This window comes from Typha angustifolia, chromosome 6, assembly GCF_048772165.1.
Source record: "Typha angustifolia cultivar Huaian chromosome 6, ASM4877216v1, whole genome shotgun sequence".
Classification (NCBI taxonomy): Eukaryota; Viridiplantae; Streptophyta; class Magnoliopsida; order Poales; family Typhaceae; genus Typha; species Typha angustifolia.
Window position 1 is genome coordinate 9,495,309 of NC_133244.1, and position 18,641 is coordinate 9,513,949.

The 18,641-nt window shown below is 39.7% G+C and overlaps 5 protein-coding genes across 5 annotated transcripts; all 5 read right to left on the bottom strand.

Moving 5' to 3' along the window:
- Positions 1-6,855: 6,855 nt before the first annotated feature.
- Positions 6,856-7,813, bottom strand: LOC140761329 (germin-like protein 8-2). Its single transcript, XM_073098607.1, has 2 exons — positions 7,668-7,813; positions 6,856-7,580 (listed from the first exon to the last, which is right to left on the bottom strand). The coding sequence occupies exons 1-2, from the start codon at positions 7,777-7,779 to the stop codon at positions 7,051-7,053; spliced, it is 642 nt and encodes a 213-aa protein (XP_072954708.1). The 5' UTR covers positions 7,780-7,813; the 3' UTR covers positions 6,856-7,050.
- Positions 7,814-9,492: 1,679 nt separating this feature from the next.
- Positions 9,493-10,520, bottom strand: LOC140761355 (putative germin-like protein 2-1). The gene is made up of 2 exons (XM_073098640.1): positions 10,383-10,520; positions 9,493-10,239 (listed from the first exon to the last, which is right to left on the bottom strand). The coding sequence occupies exons 1-2, from the start codon at positions 10,492-10,494 to the stop codon at positions 9,692-9,694; spliced, it is 660 nt and encodes a 219-aa protein (XP_072954741.1). The 5' UTR covers positions 10,495-10,520; the 3' UTR covers positions 9,493-9,691.
- Positions 10,521-12,055: 1,535 nt separating this feature from the next.
- LOC140761360 (germin-like protein 8-2) lies at positions 12,056-13,014 on the bottom strand. The gene is made up of 2 exons (XM_073098646.1): positions 12,856-13,014; positions 12,056-12,771 (listed from the first exon to the last, which is right to left on the bottom strand). Exons 1-2 carry the CDS (start codon positions 12,965-12,967, stop codon positions 12,242-12,244), a joined length of 642 nt encoding a protein of 213 aa, XP_072954747.1. The 5' UTR covers positions 12,968-13,014; the 3' UTR covers positions 12,056-12,241.
- A 2,611-nt stretch (positions 13,015-15,625) lies between these two features.
- On the bottom strand, positions 15,626-16,600 carry LOC140761364 (germin-like protein 8-2). The gene is made up of 2 exons (XM_073098651.1): positions 16,453-16,600; positions 15,626-16,361 (listed from the first exon to the last, which is right to left on the bottom strand). Exons 1-2 carry the CDS (start codon positions 16,562-16,564, stop codon positions 15,832-15,834), a joined length of 642 nt encoding a protein of 213 aa, XP_072954752.1. The 5' UTR covers positions 16,565-16,600; the 3' UTR covers positions 15,626-15,831.
- A 736-nt stretch (positions 16,601-17,336) lies between these two features.
- On the bottom strand, positions 17,337-18,385 carry LOC140761356 (germin-like protein 8-2). Its single transcript, XM_073098641.1, has 2 exons — positions 18,248-18,385; positions 17,337-18,092 (listed from the first exon to the last, which is right to left on the bottom strand). Exons 1-2 carry the CDS (start codon positions 18,357-18,359, stop codon positions 17,545-17,547), a joined length of 660 nt encoding a protein of 219 aa, XP_072954742.1. The 5' UTR covers positions 18,360-18,385; the 3' UTR covers positions 17,337-17,544.
- Positions 18,386-18,641: the final 256 nt, after the last annotated feature.

Sequence of the window (18,641 nt, forward strand, 5' to 3'; positions counted from 1 at the left end):
TTCACGCAGCGGCCTGGCATTGATTATGATGAAACTTTCAGTCCCGTGGTCAAGCCCGCGACAGTCCGTGTAGTTCTTTCTCTGGCTCTTTCTCAGGACTGGCCTATTCACCAACTGGATGTGAAGAATGCGTTCTTGCATGGTACTCTCACAGAGACAGTCTACTGCGTTCAGCCCACGGGCTTTGTGGATTCCTCTCGTCCTAATTTTGTTTGCCGACTCAACAAATCACTATATGGTCTGAAGCAGGCGCCGCGTGCTTGGCATCAGCGGTTTGCCTCTCATCTTATTTCGCTTGGATTTGTTGAAGCAAAGTCAGACACCTCTCTCTTCATATATCGTCGAGGAGCCGATACAGCTCTGTTGTTGCTCTATGTGGATGATATTGTTCTCACTGCTTCCTCTGCTGGTCTTCTACAGCATATCATTGCGGCCCTTCAGCGTGAGTTTGCTATGACAGATATGGGTCAACTTCACCATTTTCTGGGTATTTCAGTGTCACGGTCTGCTACTGGGTTATTTCTCTCTCAGCGTCAGTACACGCAAGATATTTTGGAGCGAGCCGGGATGAGTGAGTGCAAGCCATGCAGCACCCCTGTTGATCTACACTCCAAATTATCTGCCGAGGGATCTCCTGTCGCTGATGCCACACAGTATCGCAGCCTAGCTGGTGCCCTACAGTACCTGACTTTCACCCGTCCAGACATCGCCTTTGCTGTTCAGCAAGTGTGCCTCTATATGCATGACCCCAGGGAGCCTCACCTCACGGCTCTCAAGCGGATTCTGCGATATCTGCAAGGTACTCTTTCACTTGGCCTAACTATGCGCCGCTCTTCACCTACAGACCTTGTCGTGTACACGGATGCAGACTGGGCTGGCTGTCCGGATACCCGTCGCTCTACCTCCGGCTATGCAGTGTTTCTAGGAGACAACCTGGTGTCCTGGTCCTCCAAGCGCCAGCACATAGTCTCACGGTCCAGCGCCGAGGCAGAATACCGAGCTGTGGCAAATGGTGTTGCTGAAGCTACCTGGCTGCGACAGTTGTTAAATGAGCTTCACCATCCACCTCGCCGAGCTACCGTGGTCTATTGTGATAACGTCAGTGCCGTATATCTCTCCAGCAACCCAGTGCAACATCAGCGAACAAAACATGTTGAGATTGATCTCCACTTTGTTCGAGAGAAAGTTGCCCTCGGTCATACTCGAGTTCTTCATGTACCTACGACATCACAGTACGCAGACGTCTTCACTAAGGGTCTTCCTACCTCACTCTTCCAGGATTTTCGGTCCAGTCTGACCGTTAGCGAAGCTCCCGATTAGACTGCGGGGGAGTGTTAGACCACTATAATTAGGCATGTAATTGTGGCTGTAATTGTGCCTTAGAGGTAGGCTTGAATTTCTCCCTTTGGCTGCTATATATGTACCCCTGTAATCATACGTGATATACAAGAAAATCTTTCCACACTTTCAAAAAGTACTGTGATTTGTGATACAACTATGAATCTATAGCCTAATCCTTTCTAATGCGACCCAAATGACGTAATGTTATTTGACGATAGGATCAAAGTAAAAGAACTAGTTGGAAATTTTCCAAAGGGAGCAGTTGAAGACTTGAAGTGCTGCAATGAAATACTACTAGAACGCATAAAGTGTGGATTATAGAGATAAATTAGAGACGTCTTTTCATAATGTGTCTTGCAGGAATATTTCATCGTTATATTATTTATATACCAACGCAAGGGAAACGAAGCAGTCTTTATTGGCAAATCGTTCTAAGGTTTAATTACCAAGCACTGGAAACAAAGGTCACTGGTGATGTCATACAATTATCAAGTAGTCGTTGAATGCGGCAACCCAAATAGTTAGGCCAGACAAATTCCAATGCGAATTAATTAGTGAAGTGATTAGAGATTAATGTGGGCTTGGCCAGGTCCAATTTGGCCTCAACTTTTATTTTAGTTCCACATCTGTAAATGCCAATATTTTCGTCTTGGTAGGTTCCCGCAAGGGTGACATTTCAATTATTCCAAATAGTCGTTTATAAGCTTTTTTTTTTCTTCTTTTTTATCATTAGTTGTTCGTAAGCTTAATACAAAGAACTAAATGACATGGCATGAACGAACACCACTAATAAGGAAATATATTTTATCACACTCAAATAACAAACAAAAATAGAGCAAAAACACTCCCCAAATCGTGACAATGGCATAAAAGACTGTTGAAAATATTATATATTTGACATAAATTTTTAATAACTTTGAATTAAGTTTTAAGTGAGGACCATACGTTATTAATAATGAATTAATAGTAAAATTAATTTAGCTTAATAGTTATTTATTATTATATATTTATTTATTTAAATTTATGAAGAGAAGTGAATAAAAATTGGTTTTAAAATGAGTATCATAGTAATAAAAAATAAAGAGAAATGAGTTTAGTACCATATTAGATATTTAAAAAAATTACTATAGTATATAGGTGTCAAACTTTTTATACTGTTTGAGTCCCAAAATGTGTACTTATTAGTATACTATGCAACTTAACTTATACGCACACATCGCCCTGCTCAGTTCAGTTCACGTGCGGGTCAAGTTCAAAAGTATTTTTGCTTGATAAATGTTCGGATCTAGTTCAGGTTTCGACAAGGCATCCGAGACGTTGTATATTTGAAGACCGACGTATTCTTATGGATAGTAAATTGGTTTTAAGAAGGTAGTATCTAACATTAGACTCAACTATTAAAATTCTATAATCTATAAATTTATTTAATTTATTTAGTTAGATCAGATTTATTGTGACTTTTGAAATTAGATTGTTTCTGCCAACACAAACTTACCATCTGACACAAACTTTTGATGCCTCCTTCATGATCACTTTGGATCAGACAGCCTTGAAGCATGCCTTAAAAAAAAATAGAGAGAAACAAACAGGAAAGAAAATAAGGAAGTGCTATGTTACGGTCAAATGTGTGATCAACCACGACTCCTAGATCTTAGTTGTGATGAAGACGTGGGCTGTGGCAATAATAAAGATAACAACGATGTTGTAGCTTGAAAACAGTATATGGGGGCGGAGGGTAGAGGAGGCAGCAAAGATAATGAGAGGGGTTGGTGGGCCACGATAGATACATGAAAAGGAGGAGGAGGATAATTTAGAGGATATACAGCTAGGCGACAGCAATCACAAACTGTTCTTGGAATTCCAAAGACACGAGACAATTCAAATGGAGGCAAAGATATAAACAAAGAATAAGGAGATGAGATTGGGAAAAAATGAGGTTGGTCCAGATGGTTGAGGTGGGAGAACAAATAGGGGTTACGATATTGAAGGTATTGAAGCCAATGTATTAGAAAGATGGAAGATTAGAACGAAAAAAAAGAGAGATTTAAGGAAGAAGAGGAAGGGAGAGATAAGAAGTGAGGAATACAATCTAAAGAGGAAAATCGCATACCTCTTATTTTCACTTGCCATTTTACTAAAATTCTTTAGTGATAGGATAGAGAAGCGAAGCAAAAACTAAAAACCCAGTAAGTTTTGGCTCTGAACTTTACGAGCCCAACTTTATTATTTTATTATTTAGGAAAATTTTATTCAAAACATGTTACTATCCTATTTTACTTTTAATGACTCAAAACTACTGTGCCAGTAGTTCTTTAACGTATAATTATCAGATGCATGAATTAAATAACTATAAATTGTAACACCATCGAGTAAAATCTTTAAGGTAAAGTAAAACTTTAGTAGTCTGAAAACAAATATTTTTATTGTTTGGTGGAAGTTAACTTGCGACGTTTCCGAGGCACTAAAAGCAAATTGTAAGGATGAATAATTGTACTGTAATAAGGTGTGAATGATAATAAAAAAGAAATACGGGGTGCATTTGATGAATTCTTTTTTTTTTTTTTATGGAGTAAAAGAGCTAGTGTTAGCTATTAATAATTGGCTGAGATGGGAAGCTTCCCATCTCGATCAAAACGTACCGGCTTGGATCATTCCGGCCTGGGTTGCACCCAATCCTCGCTGCGCTGCACAATTCACAGGCCTATTACAATTTCTTCGCACATGAGCCACAGTGCACACAGCCAACCCATTCATCTGGGTTTTACAGTCCCATATTATACTCAGGATCTACCATGGGCATGGGCTATCCTCTATCATGATCTTCACCAGCACCTCCGAGTCCGACTCCACCTCCACCGACTGCTGTGCCCGTAGCAAGCTCAACCCCATTCTTAGCGCCCATGCTTCCGCGTGTAAGGGTGACACTGTCGGGGTAGGTTCTCACTTGGCCATCACTAGCCTACCCCTGTCGTCTCGGATGACCGCCCCAGCACCTACCTAATAAGCCCCCATGCAGAAGGCCTTATCAATATTTAGCTTCATTCGTCCTTCCCACGGTTTGCACCACTCGACCATCTCTTGCGTTCCTTTCGCTACTCTGCTGATTGTGGGCGAGGCATACTCATCAGCCTTGTAAAGGCTACGTCTCGCCACTACGCATGCCGCCTCCAAGCTCTCACCAAAGGTAGGTCGGTTGCGTTGCTTCCAGATGCCCCAACAGGTGGTCGCTACTGAGGTCCTGATATAGTCATCGCTCATCGTTCTCCTTCCCCATGCCATGGTGATCTATTCCGCGTTCACAGAAGCACCCAGCTTCGCTAATTCCGGTTGCACCTTACCTAACATGGTCCATACTTCTTTGCTGTATCGACATGCATAGAACAGGTGCTCAATGGTCTCCGTGAACAGCCTGCATAAGCAGCACCTGTCATCCCCTCCTAATCGGATAGCATGCAACATCTCCCTAGTCGGTAGTCTTCCCCACAGGAGCTTCCAGCAGAACAATCTGACCCGTGGCGCCAGCTTCAACTTCCAGAGTCCTCTCTAGCCGTGCCGCACTTCGCCTTCAGCGGGCCTGAGGAAACGATAGATAGAGGCGGCCTTTGGAACCCCCAGTGGGTGTGGCCACCAGATTCATGTATCCTTAGCCTCTGACTCACCCAGGGTGGTGCAAGCCATCTCGAACGTCAATTCTACTCCTGCCACCCCCACCAGGTTATGCCCGTTGCCCGCTCTTCTCCGCAAAACCTCCGCTACCGAGAGGTCCGGCCTTAGTAGATCTAGGTGCATAACTCGTGGCTGCCACCTCCACGGCACTGCCGATGTCCAAGGATCATCCGTAGCGCTCGAGTCAGTCCCATCGCCAATGAGCTTCCGGCAGCCCATTTTAATGGCACCTGCAGTCCGATTTAAGGCTCTCCAAATCCACAACGTCTTCCTCCAGTTGTCTTGTCTCCATGGATGCATTCCACCATACTTCTCCTTCATGACTCTAATCCAGAGCGCATCTTCTCCGTTAAGGATGCGGAAGACATGCTTGCCTAGAAGACTGGTCCTAGTTATCTATAGTCTGCTCACTCCCAGGCCGCCCTCTAGCTTTGGCTGCGTCACCTTCCCCCAGCTAACCAGATGCATTCCTTTACTTCTTCCATTGGACCATAGGAAGGACCTCGCCACTCTGTTGATCGACTCCAGCACCGTTTCTGGCACCCATGAGCAGCTCATCTGGTAGTTTGGAATAGCTAACCAGGTGGACCTGAGGAGAGTTAGTCTGCCAGCAAAGGAGAGGTTGTTACATTTTCAACCTCCTAGTTTCTTGGTTACCCTCTCTACCAGCCAGCTATGGTCCCGGACACTACCTCGCTTCCCTGATATAGGCATGCCAAGGTATCTGAACGGCATTCTCACTCCCGGTAAACCCACTAGGTTGCGAATGTTGTCTGCCACCCTCTTCTCTATCCAATCAGGCAGGAATAGTTCCGACTTCGCTACGTTCACCTTTTGGTTTGTCACTCTCGTGTAGATCTTCAGGCACTCCTTGACGGCTTCAATATTCTTCACTGATGCTTCTACGGTGACCAGTAGGTCGTCCGCGTATAGTAGGTGTGACAGGTGAACCTCCCCGGCCCGATAGCCTTGTAGTAGTCCACGAGCCATTCGATCCTTAAACAAGGTTGACATTATCTGCAACACTAGGATAAATAGATACGGAAATAGAGGGTCCCCTGTCTCAACCCCTGGTGGGGAGTTATCCATCTTGTCGATGAGTCATTCACCAGGATGGCATATTAGTTTTAGAAAGGACACGCCAAGACTTCTGCGACACAGAAGTCCTGCAAAGGGTTTGGATCTGCAGCAAGAGCTTGAGAGAAAGCCAGAGCAAGAATGGCTAACAGAAAAGCACGAGATGCCATTCTTATGATTAACTACAACAAGTGGTTTATTATTGCATTGGTGATGGCCTTTGAGCTTACTAGCTGTGCAGATCTACAGTGAGGGAGAGAAGGATTAGTTTACATGGCGTTAGTTAAATTACTGTACCATTATTCTCCTATTACACTGAAATAGTTTATCAAAAAGACTTGGTACGATTTGAACTGTCCCATATTTCTAATTCATCACTATCTCTGTAAATTAGTCTTCTTCTCTGTGTTTTGTTTTTCCTCCTGGTCTTTCTCTTGCTCTCAAACTAGTCAAATATGTCGTTATAGTCATCAGTACATTTTTAGGTTTCTTGCCCTCTAGACAAAGGTTTCTGGTCAACAACCACAAAAGAAAATAACTTTAGATATTAGAATCCAATTATCATATGCCTGCGAGGGCAAGATTTGCAGATTTATGTGGCTTTGGCATAATCGGTTCCACAACCATAAGCCAGCCCATAATTTACACACAAATTTGCAACTTATCCATGAACAGGAGTGGGGAGGTCGCTTAGAATAACGTACAAGTACTTAACCAAAACCTTCTTTCTAAATTTCTAACCACAAGCACCAAAACCCAAGAAAACAGGGGTTGGAGCAGAAGACAGAAAGCAATCTTGAATTATCACAACACACGCATATATTATTTAGAATGAATCACCGCATACAAGCCAATACATATGACTCGCATTATTGCTACAATATTAGCAACAAGGACAGTACCTTTGATGCGTATTTAGACCAAGCATTACAACAAGCAATAATAAGTTAGATTCTGGTTCTCCACCTAGAACTGAGTTTGGAGCCAGTCGACGGTCTTCTTGTCCAATTGAAAGGCCTTGGCAAGGATATCATCCGAGATTGGCGGGTTCGATCCAAAGACGGCATTAGCTATGGTGATCAAGCCAGGATTCTGGCTACTTAGGCCAGAGATGGCCACCGCATTGGCATTCGAAGGATTGAATTGGAAGTGAATGAGATTTTCTGGGAAGACAAAGACATCACCCTTGTTGAGAACCTTGCTGAAGAGCTTGTTGTCGGAGGCGACGAAGCCGACGTAGAGGCTACCTTCGATCACCGTGAGAAGCTCGGTGGCCCGGGGGTGAGTGTGAGGTGGGTTGAGGCCATAAGGTGCGAAGTCTAAACGAGCTAAGGAGATGCCAAGGGTGTTGAGCCCTGGAATTTGCATGGCAGTGACGAGCGTTGCGTTAAAGCCATTCTTGTTCATTGTGTTGCCAGGCTTGTCAAGCCCTTGAAAGAAGAAATCTTCGGCTTTGGCGAGGTTTGGATTGATGCAAACCAATCCATTTACAAGGACTGCAACAAAAGGAAATCCATTACACATGTATCTTTACTATAGATAGAATTAGAAGGAGAATAGGTGTATAGTTAGTTAGTACGTACCTTGAGAGTTCGGATCCGCGACACAGAAGTCTTGGAGCTGACTAGGATCAGATGCAAAGGCTTGAGAAGAAACAAGGGCAAGAAGAACAAGGAGGAAAATTTTGGCGGCCATATCTTTAAATGATCTCTTCTAAGTAGCTAGTCGAAATATTAATACTCGTTTATGTTGTAATGGCTTAGAGGAGACAGGTATATATAGGTTATAGAGGGCAAGACTTTGAAACAGTCGTACGTGGTAATATTTTGATATGGTCCTAGTTGAAAAGTATTTTGATAGAACTACGAATTGATAGCCTATTCCTTGACGTACTTTTTATTTTCGATGATAGGTGCAAAGTAAATAAAACTAGTTGAAATTTTTCAAAGGGAGAAGTTGAAGACTTCCAAGTGCTGCAATGAAATAATATTAGAATGCATGAAGTGTGGAATATTATAGAGATATATTAAGAGACCTCTTTCCATAATATAAAAAAGGAACAATTATTCTTTATGATGTTATATACGAACGCAAAAAAGAAGAAGCAGTCTTTATTGGCAAATCGTTCTAAGGTGTGAGTACCAAGCACCTGGAAACAGAAGTCGCACGTGATGTCATACAATTATCAAATAGTCGTTGAATTTGACTATCCAAATAGCTTGGCCAGGCCAAGTCCAACGCAAATTAATAGATGTTGTTAGAAAAATATTTAGGCTTAATTACATTTTGCTTCTCCTACAACTAAATTCATCTGTTAGCATTCCGTGAGTTAAAAGTTACGTGACAAGCACATGAACCATAGATTATTTGCATATAGACAAAATTACCCCTATATCAATCAAAAGAATATGTTTTAGACAATTTTGCTCTTATCTTTTTCCTTAGATGAGCTACAAAATGGCTTCCACTATTTTTTCTCCAAGCCCTAAGTTTTTTCATCATATTTTTCTACATGCTTGAAAATAAGTGCAAACAAAGATGAGTAGAGTACATGATATAAACTAAGCCGTTGAAAAACCCCAAATTTGTGGTGGGGACCAAGATATTGATATTATAATATATTTCAAGGAAAGTCTACATCTTATAAAAGCATAAATTTTAAGTTGACAAACCTTACAAACTCTCTAATATGCTCGATCTCCTCTAATATTTGGTGTTTTGTATCTTCTGTAATGCTTGAGTGCCTTTAACATCCTTAAGAGAAAAGAGTTCGAGGGATAGGAATGGTAGATTAAAGGGGAAAAACAAGGGAAGAAGAAGGGAAGAAGGATTTCTCTCTTCTCTCAAAACTGACAATGTTGTGGGCAATGTGACCGTATAAGGTAGAGTTTTCCAATTAGTGGTAGGTGAGGGTAAATATATAATTTAATTTTTAAACTAATAAATCATAATAATTTCGTCCAACTACAAAGGGATTGAAAAGTAATTTTACGACTTCTGTTAACCACGTCTAAGGGGTTTTAGTATTTCAAAAATATAGAGAGGGTATTTCTCCAATGTGATATATGGTCAAAATATAGGGAGGTAAAGTGTAATTAAGCCAAATATTTATTCGGAACACTTTACCATTATACTTTGCTTATTTTTTTAATAGATAATTATTATATACATTTTTTTAATTATCCAAAAATATAAAATAAATTTAACAACATTGAGTAAATTTTTTAGGTTAAAAGAAAAGTAACGAGTAAATATATTTTATGGTCAATGACGAGTTAGGTATCTTAAAATTTTAAAAGTGGTAAAATGTTTTTCTTTAATCAACTAAAATATGTTTTTGAGGCATTACAAATAAATTGTAAGAATGAATAACGGTATTGTAAGGAGTGAATGATAATAATAAAAAAAAACCCAACGTACGGTGCATTTAATAAATTTCCCTATTATACATTAATGAGGAAAGGACACTTCATAATTATAAAATATAATAATTAAGATAACTCCTATATGCCTGCATGTAGTAGCAGTTACACTCCGCCACCTGCTACCTTATCCAAACAAACGTACAATAATTAACCCACGACTAAAACACCCAACATATTAACACCTAATAAGCCTTCTTAAACTGGGCCTTGAGCTGCTCAATGATCTCCTTGTCAACTTGGAAGGACTTGGTCAACACATCGTCGAAGATCGGTGGATTCGAACCGAAAACCGCATCTGCGATCACGATAAGCCCAGGATTCTGGCTACTCAATGCAGCGATGGCAACCGCCGGCGTCTTGCCAACGTTGAACTGGAAGTGTATAAGCCCCATGGGAAAGACGAAGACGTCTCCTACGTGGAGAGCCTTGAAGAAAAGCTTGTTGTTAGGGTTGGACGTGACGAAGCCGACGAGGAGGGTGCCTTCGATGACGGTGAGGATCTCGGTGGCACGAGGGTGAGTGTGGAGGGGGTTGAGGCCGTAGGGGGCGTAGTCGATGCGCGCGATGGAGATGCCGAGGGTGTTGAGGCCCGGGAGGGCGGCGGCGTTGACGAGGGTGACGTTGGAGCCGACCTTGTTCTCGGTGTTGCCGGGTTTGTCGAGGCCGGAGAGGAAGAAGTCCTCGGCCTTGGCTAGCTTTGGGTCTTTGCAAACCAATCCATTGATGAACACTGCATGCACATATCTATATTATATACGTACGCACGGAGAGAGAATATATAATTTACCTATCTTCTTGGTGTATATATATATATATATATACATCATTTAACTTACACAAAGCTAAGATAAGAAAAATAGAACATAGTCATACGTTTAGAGTTCTTGTCTGCGACACAGAAGTCCTGCAAAGGGTTAGGATCTGCAGCAAGAGCTTGAGAGAAAGCCAGAGCAAGAATGGCTAACAGAAAAGCACGAGACGCCATTCTTAGGATTAACTACAACAAGTGGTTTATTGCGTTGGTGATGATCTCTGAGCTTACTTGCAGTGCAGATTTATAGTGAAGGAGAGAGCAAGAGATAAGGTTACATGGCGTTAGTTAAATGTGTCATTATTCTCCTATTACACTGAATAGTTTACTAAAAACTTGGTACGATTTGAACTGCGTCATTTACCTAATGAACTACTCTCTTTTAATCAGTCCTTTTTTTCCCTCCTTTTTCTTCCTTTTGCCTTCTTTTGATCTATAATCTTCCTTGCTCTCAAAGTTAGTACCTATCGTAATTGTCATAAATGTTTTTGGCCAACCACCAAAAAATAATATACATCTAGTTGTTGATATCAACCAGAATATGCTTTAGAAATCCTAGAATCGATCATATGCCTGTGGCATGTGGGTCAAGATTTTCAATTTTATGTGAGTCTGCCTTAATTGGGCCCATGAGTCAGCCAATGGGCCGGACCAGTTAGAAATTTATTACCCATAATATCATGAACAGGAGAGGAGAGGTGGCTTAGATGTACTTTTGTTGTTTGTTTAATTACACCAAGAATTACAACAAACAATAACTTATAGATGCTTGATCTCCATCTAAAACTGTGTTTGAAACCAATGTATTGTCTTTCTGTCAATTGGAAGGATTGAACATCTCTTACTATTACTTACATTGATTTCTTTTGTCTTAATCCTTCTCTTTGCTTAATTAATATTTTAGTTGTTTTTAAATATATAAATAATTGATCTCTATCAGTAAGTTTACAAAAGAGAATCTTTGTAGTTTTGTATACTTTAGTTTTTCTATTCATGACCACCTCACACGAGAGGAACGATAAATATATGAATGAGCTATATGTGTTAAATAAAACTCATACCAATTTACTTACTACTCTTTGAGTTATCAGTTTGTATGCTTTTTTTTTATGTATGATATGCTTGATTAAATTATGCCTCAGATAATGTTCTTCAGCAATTGAATAGAGTCACTAAGATGGACTTTTACTTGTCATTTCTATTTTGCTTTCTCCTAAGTTATGATCCTGTTGAATGGAAAAGAGTTATCACATTCCTTTCTCTTCTAATAACAAACCAAGTATAGATTATTAAGGTACTGAACATTGTAATTTGAGGGGGGTTTTCACCAATTTTTGTAGCCTCGGGCTTTCGCTACTATGTTATACTCATTGATGACTACACTTATTTTACTTAGTCCTAACTACTGAAATATAAATGTGATTTATGTGACATCTTTCTTAGTTTTGAAAATTGGTTGAGAAGCAATTAGTATCCATTTTCCCATAGCTATGGTGGTACTGAAAAATCATATGCACAGACATATAACAGAAATCTCTTGTACTTAATACTCTGTCCAAAATAAAAGGGTAAAATATATGCACAAACATATAACAGAAACACGATAGATCGATCATAACAGGTCCCAACTTGGCGACCAAGTTCCGTTCTTTAATTAAAAAACTAAAACCAAACCAAGGGCATCAAAACCTATTCAAATTAGAGAACTAGAAAAACCAAGAAAACAGGGGTTAATGCGTATATCTTTATCAAAACTCATGCATATATTATCTTGAATGAATCACCACAGTCCACTCACAAGTCAATACATTTGACTCGCATTATTGCTACAATACTTGCAACAAGCATAGTATCTTTGTTGTTTATTTAGACCAAGAATTACAACAAACAATAATAAGTTAGATGCTAGCTAGTTCTCCACCTAGAACTGAGTTTGGAGCCAGTCTACGGTCTTTTTGTCCAATTGAAATGCCTTGGCAAGGATATCATCCGAGATTGGCGGGTTCGATCCAAAGACGGCATTAGCTATGGTGATCAAGCCAGGATTCTGGCTACTTAGGCCAGAGATGGCCACCGCATTGGCATTCGAAGGATTGAACTGGAAGTGAATGAGATTTTCTGGGAAGACGAAGACGTCGCCCTTGTTGAGAACCTTGGTGAAGAGCTTGTTGTCGGAGGCGACGAAGCCCACGTAGAGGGTGCCTTCGATCACCGTGAGAAGCTCGGTGGCCCGGGGGTGAGTGTGAGGTGGGTTGAGGCCATAAGGTGCGAAGTCTAAACGAGCTAAGGAGATGCCAAGGGTGTTGAGCCCTGGAATTTGCATGGCAGTGACGAGGGTTGCGTTAAAGCCATTCTTGTTCATTGTGTTGCCAGGCTTGTCGAGCCCTTGAAAGAAGAAATCTTCGGCTTTGGCGAGGTTTGGATTGATGCAAACCAATCCATTTACAAAAACTGCAAACAAAAGGAAATCCATTACACATGTATCTTAACTATAGATGGAATTAGAAGGAGAATAAGTGTATAGTTAGTACGTACCTTGAGAGTTCTGATCCGCGACACAGAAGTCTTGGAGCTGGCTAGGATCAGATGCAATGGCTTGAGAAGAAACAAGGGCGAGAAGAGCAAGGAGGAGAATTTTGGCGGCCATATCTTTGATTCTCTCTTCTAAGTATCTAGTGGAAGTATTGATGTTCGTTATGGTTTAATGGCTTAAGAAGAGTTAAGAGGAGATGGGCATATATATATATATAGGCTATAGAGGACAAGGCTTTGAAACAGTCGTACATGCTAATATTTTGATATGGTCCTAGTTGAAAAGTACTGTGATTTGTGATACAACTACGAATCTATAGCCTAATCCTTGCTAATGCGACCCAAATGACGTAGTTGTATTTGACGATAGGATAAAAGTAAAAGAACGAGTTGGAAATTTTCCAAAGGGAGCAGTTGAAGACTTGAAGTGCTGCAATGAAATACTACTAGAACGCATAAAGTGTGGATTATAGAGATAAATTAGAGACGTCTTTTCATAATGTGTCTTGCAGGAATATTTCATCGTTATATTATTTATATACCAACGCAAAAAAGAAGCAGTCTTTATTGGCAAATCGTTCTAAGGTTTAATTACCAAGCACTGGAAACAAAGGTCACTGGTGATGTCATACAATTATCAAGTAGTCGTTGAATGCGGCAACCCAAATAGTTAGGCCAGACAAATTCCAATGCGAATTAATTAGTGAAGTGATTAGAGATTAATGTGGGCTTGGCCAGGTCCAATTTGGCCTCAACTTTTATTTTAGTTCCACATCTGTAAATGCCAATATTTTCGTCTTGGTAGGTTCCCGCAAGGGTGACATTTCAATTATTCCAAATAGTCGTTTATAAGCTTTTTTTTTTCTTCCTCTTCTTTATTATCATTAGTTGTTCGTAAGCTTGGTACGAAGAACTAAATGAGATGGTATGAACAAATAGTTGTTTATAAGCTTGATACAAAGCACTAAATGAGATGTTGTTTATAAGCTTGATACAAAGAACTAAATGAGAAGGTACGAACAAACCCCACTATAAAATAAATATTAGCAACATATATAATAAGGAAATATTTATATCAAGCTCAAATAAACAAACAGAAATAGAGCAAAAACTCTCCCAAATCCTGACAGCAGCACAAAAATCAAATAGTTGAAAGTATCATATATTTGACATAATTTTTTTTTTTAATTTTGAGCTAAGTTTTAAGTGGAGACTACACATTATTAAAAATAAATTAATAGTAAAATTAATTTAGTTTAAAGAATATTTTATTGTCATATATTCTTTTATTCAAATCCATGAAGAGAAGTAAATAAAATTGGGTATAAAGTGAGTATCATAATAATAAAAAATATGAGTTTAGTATTATATTGAATATTTATGAAATATTAGTATAATATATAAGTGTCAAAATCTTCTGAGTTTTAGTCTTTATGCTCCAAAGGTGTACTTTTTTGGCATTTGTGTCAAAAAGGGGGAGAGTGAGTGTGAGTCTAGACGTGTGTTTAGAGTTTAGGAGTTTACTGGTGTAGGGGGAGTGTTGACATAGGGGGAGTTTATTAGAGTTTACTGGTTTATGTTTACTGCATAATAACTTTGCTTAAATACTTTTGAACTTATGCTTGCTTGATAACTTGTGTTTGGATTGTTATTCATTTCAAGTTATTTTCACTTGATCTTGGATTGGTATATTTTTATTATTTGCAGGGATTGAAGTGCGAAATCTTCTAGACTTGTTGAATGCTCATTTTGAATTCTTTGTAATATCTTGTAATTTAGTTGTTTTATCACAAATTGCCAAATGGGGAGATTGTTAGATTTTTAATTGTAGGCAATTGTGTACAAAATATTCTACGTGTATTTTTTACATGTATATGAGTTTTACACAAGTTTAGAAAATCTCTGGTTTGAAAAATTGCAAAATTATTGGAGCAAAGTTGATGAGATCAAATCATGCCGTTCGAACGCATCCGGGCCGCGTTCAAACGCACTAACGAAGTTTGAAAATCTTGGACTTTCGTGAGTACGGATAAGACTTGGATTTGGCTCTATCTTGGAGATCATATATAAGGATTGTAATGCTCTATCTCTAGGGTGGAGGAAGAAAATTATTGAAAGAGAATTCTTGATGCTACATCGGTTTTTCAACTAACAAGGTCCTTCTCATCTACAAATCTTAATCTTTCATCTTAAGGACTATGTAGACGAAAGATCAATCTCGAGGGCTGTTGAGGTTGGATTTCAATCGTGAGTTCTAGCAAGCAAGACTGAGAGGAACAAAATCGTTTGGATCGACTGATTGTTTTGTGAGTCAGTCTTGTAACTGCTAATATTCTAGTGATTAGTTTTGATTCGAGTTTGGATCTGTGGTTTTTTTTCCGTTTGGGTTTTTCCACGTTAAAATCTTGGTGTTTATCTCTACTTTCGTTTTTAATATTTCTTCCGACTTTTACTTAACCGAAAGAGCAATATCATTGCTTAGAGGTTAGATACATACGTATGTCTAGGAGTTTTTTCAAATCCAATTATCATATGCCTACGAGAGCAAGATTTGCTGATGTATGTAGCTTTGGCATAATCGGTTCCACAACCATAAGCCAGCCCATAATTTACACCCAAATTTGCAACTTATCCATGAACAGGAGTGGGAAGGTCGCTTAGAATAACGTACACGTATTTAACTAACACCGTCTTTCTAAATTTCTTTAACCACAAGCCCAAACTTGATAACATAGCCCATTTTTCAAAGCCAAGCCCACGGCACCAAAAACCACGAAAACAGGGGTTGGAGCCGAAGAAAGATAGCAATCTTTAATTATCACAACACATGCATATATTATCTCGGATGAAACACCACACAAAGTCAAAACATATGACTCTCTTTGTTTCTACAATACTTGCAACAAACACAGTAACTTTGTTGCTTATTTTGACCAAGCATTACAGCAAACCATAATAAGTTAGTTGCTAGTTCTCCATCTAGAACTGAGTTTGGAGCTGGTCTACAATCTTCTTGTCCAATTGAAAGGCCTTGGCAAGGATGTCATCCGAGATTGGCGGGTTCGATCCAAAGACGGCATTAGCTATGGTGATCAAGCCAGGATTCTGGCTACTTAGGCCAGAGATGGCCACCGCATTGGCATTCGAAGGATTGAATTGGAAGTGAATGAGATTTTCTGGGAAGACGAAGACATCACCCTTGTTTAGAACCTTGGTGAAGAGCTTGTTGTCGGAGGCGACGAAGCCGACGTAGAGGCTACCTTCGATCACCGTGAGAAGCTCGGTGGCCCGGGGGTGAGTGTGAGGTGGGTTTAGGCCATAAGGTGCGAAGTCTAAACGAGCTAAGGAGATGCCAAGGGTGTTGAGTCCTGGAATTTGCATAGCAGTGACGAGCGTTGCGTTAAAGCCATTCTTGTTCATTGTGTTGCCAGGCTTGTCGAGCCCTTGAAAGTAGAAATCTTCGGCTTTGGCGAGGTTTGGATTGATGCAAACCAATCCATTTACAAACACTGCAACAAAAGGACGTTCATTATTTTAATATCTTAAATATAGATGGAATTAGAAGGAGAATAAGTGTATAATTACTTAGTTAGTACGTACCTTGAGAGTTCTGATCTGCGACACAGAAATCTTGGAGCTGACTAGGATCAGAGGCAATGGCTTGAGAAGAAACAAGGGCAAGAAGAGCAAGGAGGAGAATTTTGACGGCCATATCTTTAAATGATCTCTTGTAATTAGTTAGCCGAAGTATTAATACTCGTTTATGTTGTAATGGCTTAGATGAGACAGGTATATATAGGTTATAGAGGGCAAGGCTTTGAAACAGTCGTACGTGCTACTATGTTGATATGGTCCTAGTTGATAAGTATTTTGATAGAACTACGAATTGATAGCCTATTCCTTGACGTAATTTTTTTTTCCAGGATAGTTGAAATTTTTCGAAGGGAGCAGTTGAAGACTTCCAAGTGCTGCAATGAAATAATATTAGAATGCATGAAGTGTGGAATATATGGAGATATATTAAGAGACCTCTTTCCATAATATATAAGAGGAACAATTATTCTTTATGATATTATATACCAACGCAAGGAAAAGAAGCAGTCTTTATTTGAAAATTGTTCTAAGGTTTAATTACCAAACACCTGGAAACAGAGGTCACAGGTGATGCCATACAATTACCGAGTAGTCGTTGAATGCGACTATCCAAATAGCTGGGCCAGGCTAATTCCAACGCAAATTAATAGATGCTGTTAGAGAAATATTTATTCAAAACACTTTACCTTCATACTTTGCTTATTTTTTTAATAGATAATTATTATATACTGTTTTTAATTATACAAAAATATAAAATAATTTTAACTCATTGATTAAAGTAAAAAGTAGTAAATATTTTTTCTTTCATAAACTAAAATATGTTTTTGAGGCATTAAAAATAAATTGTAAGAATGAATAACGGTATTGTAAGGAGTGAATGATAATAATAATAATAAAAAAACCCAACGTACGGTGCATTTAATAAATTTCCCTATTATACATTAATGAGGAAAGGACACTTCATAATTATAAAATATAATAATTAAGATAACTCCTATATGCCTGCATGTAGTAGCAGTTACACTCCGCCACCTGCTACCTTATCCAAACAAACGTACAATAATTAACCCACGACTAAAACACCCAACATATTAACACCTAATAAGCCTTCTTAAACTGGGCCTTGAGCTGCTCAATGATCTCCTTGTCAACTTGGAAGGACTTGGTCAACACATCGTCGAAGATCGGTGGATTCGAACCGAAAACCGCATCTGCGATCACGATAAGCCCAGGATTCTGGCTACTCAATGCAGCGATGGCAACCGCCGGCGTCTTGCCAACGTTGAACTGGAAGTGTATAAGCCCCACGGGAAAGACGAAGACGTCTCCTACGTGGAGAGCCTTGAAGAAAAGCTTGTTGTTAGGGTTGGACGTGACGAAGCCGACGAGGAGGGTGCCTTCGATGACGGTGAGGATCTCGGTGGCGCGAGGGTGAGTGTGGAGGGGGTTGAGGCCGTAGGGGGCGTAGTCGATGCGCGCGATGGAGATGCCGAGGGTGTTGAGGCCCGGGAGGGCGGCGGCGTTGACGAGGGTGACGTTGGAGCCGACCTTGTTCTCGGTGTTGCCGGGTTTGTCGAGGCCGGAGAGGAAGAAGTCCTCGGCCTTGGCTAGCTTTGGGTCTTTGCAAACCAATCCATTGATGAACACTGCATGTACATATCTATATTATATACGTACGCACGGAGAGAGAATATATAATTTACCTATCTTCTTGGTATATATATATATATATTTATATATATGCATAATTTAACTCACACAAAGCTAAGATAAAAAAAAAAAAAATAGAACTTAGTCATACGTTTAGAGTTCTCGTCTGCGACACAGAAGTCCTGCAAAGGGTTAGGATCTGCAGCAAGAGCTTGAGAGAAAGCCAGAGCAAGAATGGCTAACAGAAAAGCACGAGACGCCATTCTTAGGATTAACTACAACAAGTGGTTTATTGCGTTGGTGATGATCTTTGTGCTTACTAGCAATGCAGATTTATAGTGAGGGAGAGAAGGATTAGGTTACATGGTGTTAGTTAAATGTGTCATTATTCTCCTAGTACACTGAATAGTTTACTAAAAACCTGGTACGATTTGAACTGTGTCATTTACCTAATTAACCACTGTCTCTTTTAATTACTCCTTTTGCTTTCTTTTGCCTTCTTTGATCTATAATCTTCCTTGCTCTCAAAGTTAGTACCTATCGTA

Coding starts and splice junctions, on each gene's coding strand:
- LOC140761329 (XM_073098607.1), bottom strand. CDS start 7,779: ATGGCCGCCAAAATTTTCCTCCTTGTTCTTCTTGCCCTTGTTTCTTCT. Junction 7,581..7,667: donor CGCGGATCCGAACTCTCAAG/GTACGTACTAAC, acceptor CTTTTGTTGCAG/TCCTTGTAAATGGATTGGTT.
- LOC140761355 (XM_073098640.1), bottom strand. CDS start 10,494: ATGGCGTCTCGTGCTTTTCTGTTAGCCATTCTTGCTCTGGCTTTCTCT. Junction 10,240..10,382: donor CGCAGACAAGAACTCTAAAC/GTATGACTATGT, acceptor ATGTGCATGCAG/TGTTCATCAATGGATTGGTT.
- LOC140761360 (XM_073098646.1), bottom strand. CDS start 12,967: ATGGCCGCCAAAATTCTCCTCCTTGCTCTTCTCGCCCTTGTTTCTTCT. Junction 12,772..12,855: donor CGCGGATCAGAACTCTCAAG/GTACGTACTAAC, acceptor TTTTGTTTGCAG/TTTTTGTAAATGGATTGGTT.
- LOC140761364 (XM_073098651.1), bottom strand. CDS start 16,564: ATGGCCGTCAAAATTCTCCTCCTTGCTCTTCTTGCCCTTGTTTCTTCT. Junction 16,362..16,452: donor CGCAGATCAGAACTCTCAAG/GTACGTACTAAC, acceptor CTTTTGTTGCAG/TGTTTGTAAATGGATTGGTT.
- LOC140761356 (XM_073098641.1), bottom strand. CDS start 18,359: ATGGCGTCTCGTGCTTTTCTGTTAGCCATTCTTGCTCTGGCTTTCTCT. Junction 18,093..18,247: donor CGCAGACGAGAACTCTAAAC/GTATGACTAAGT, acceptor ATGTACATGCAG/TGTTCATCAATGGATTGGTT.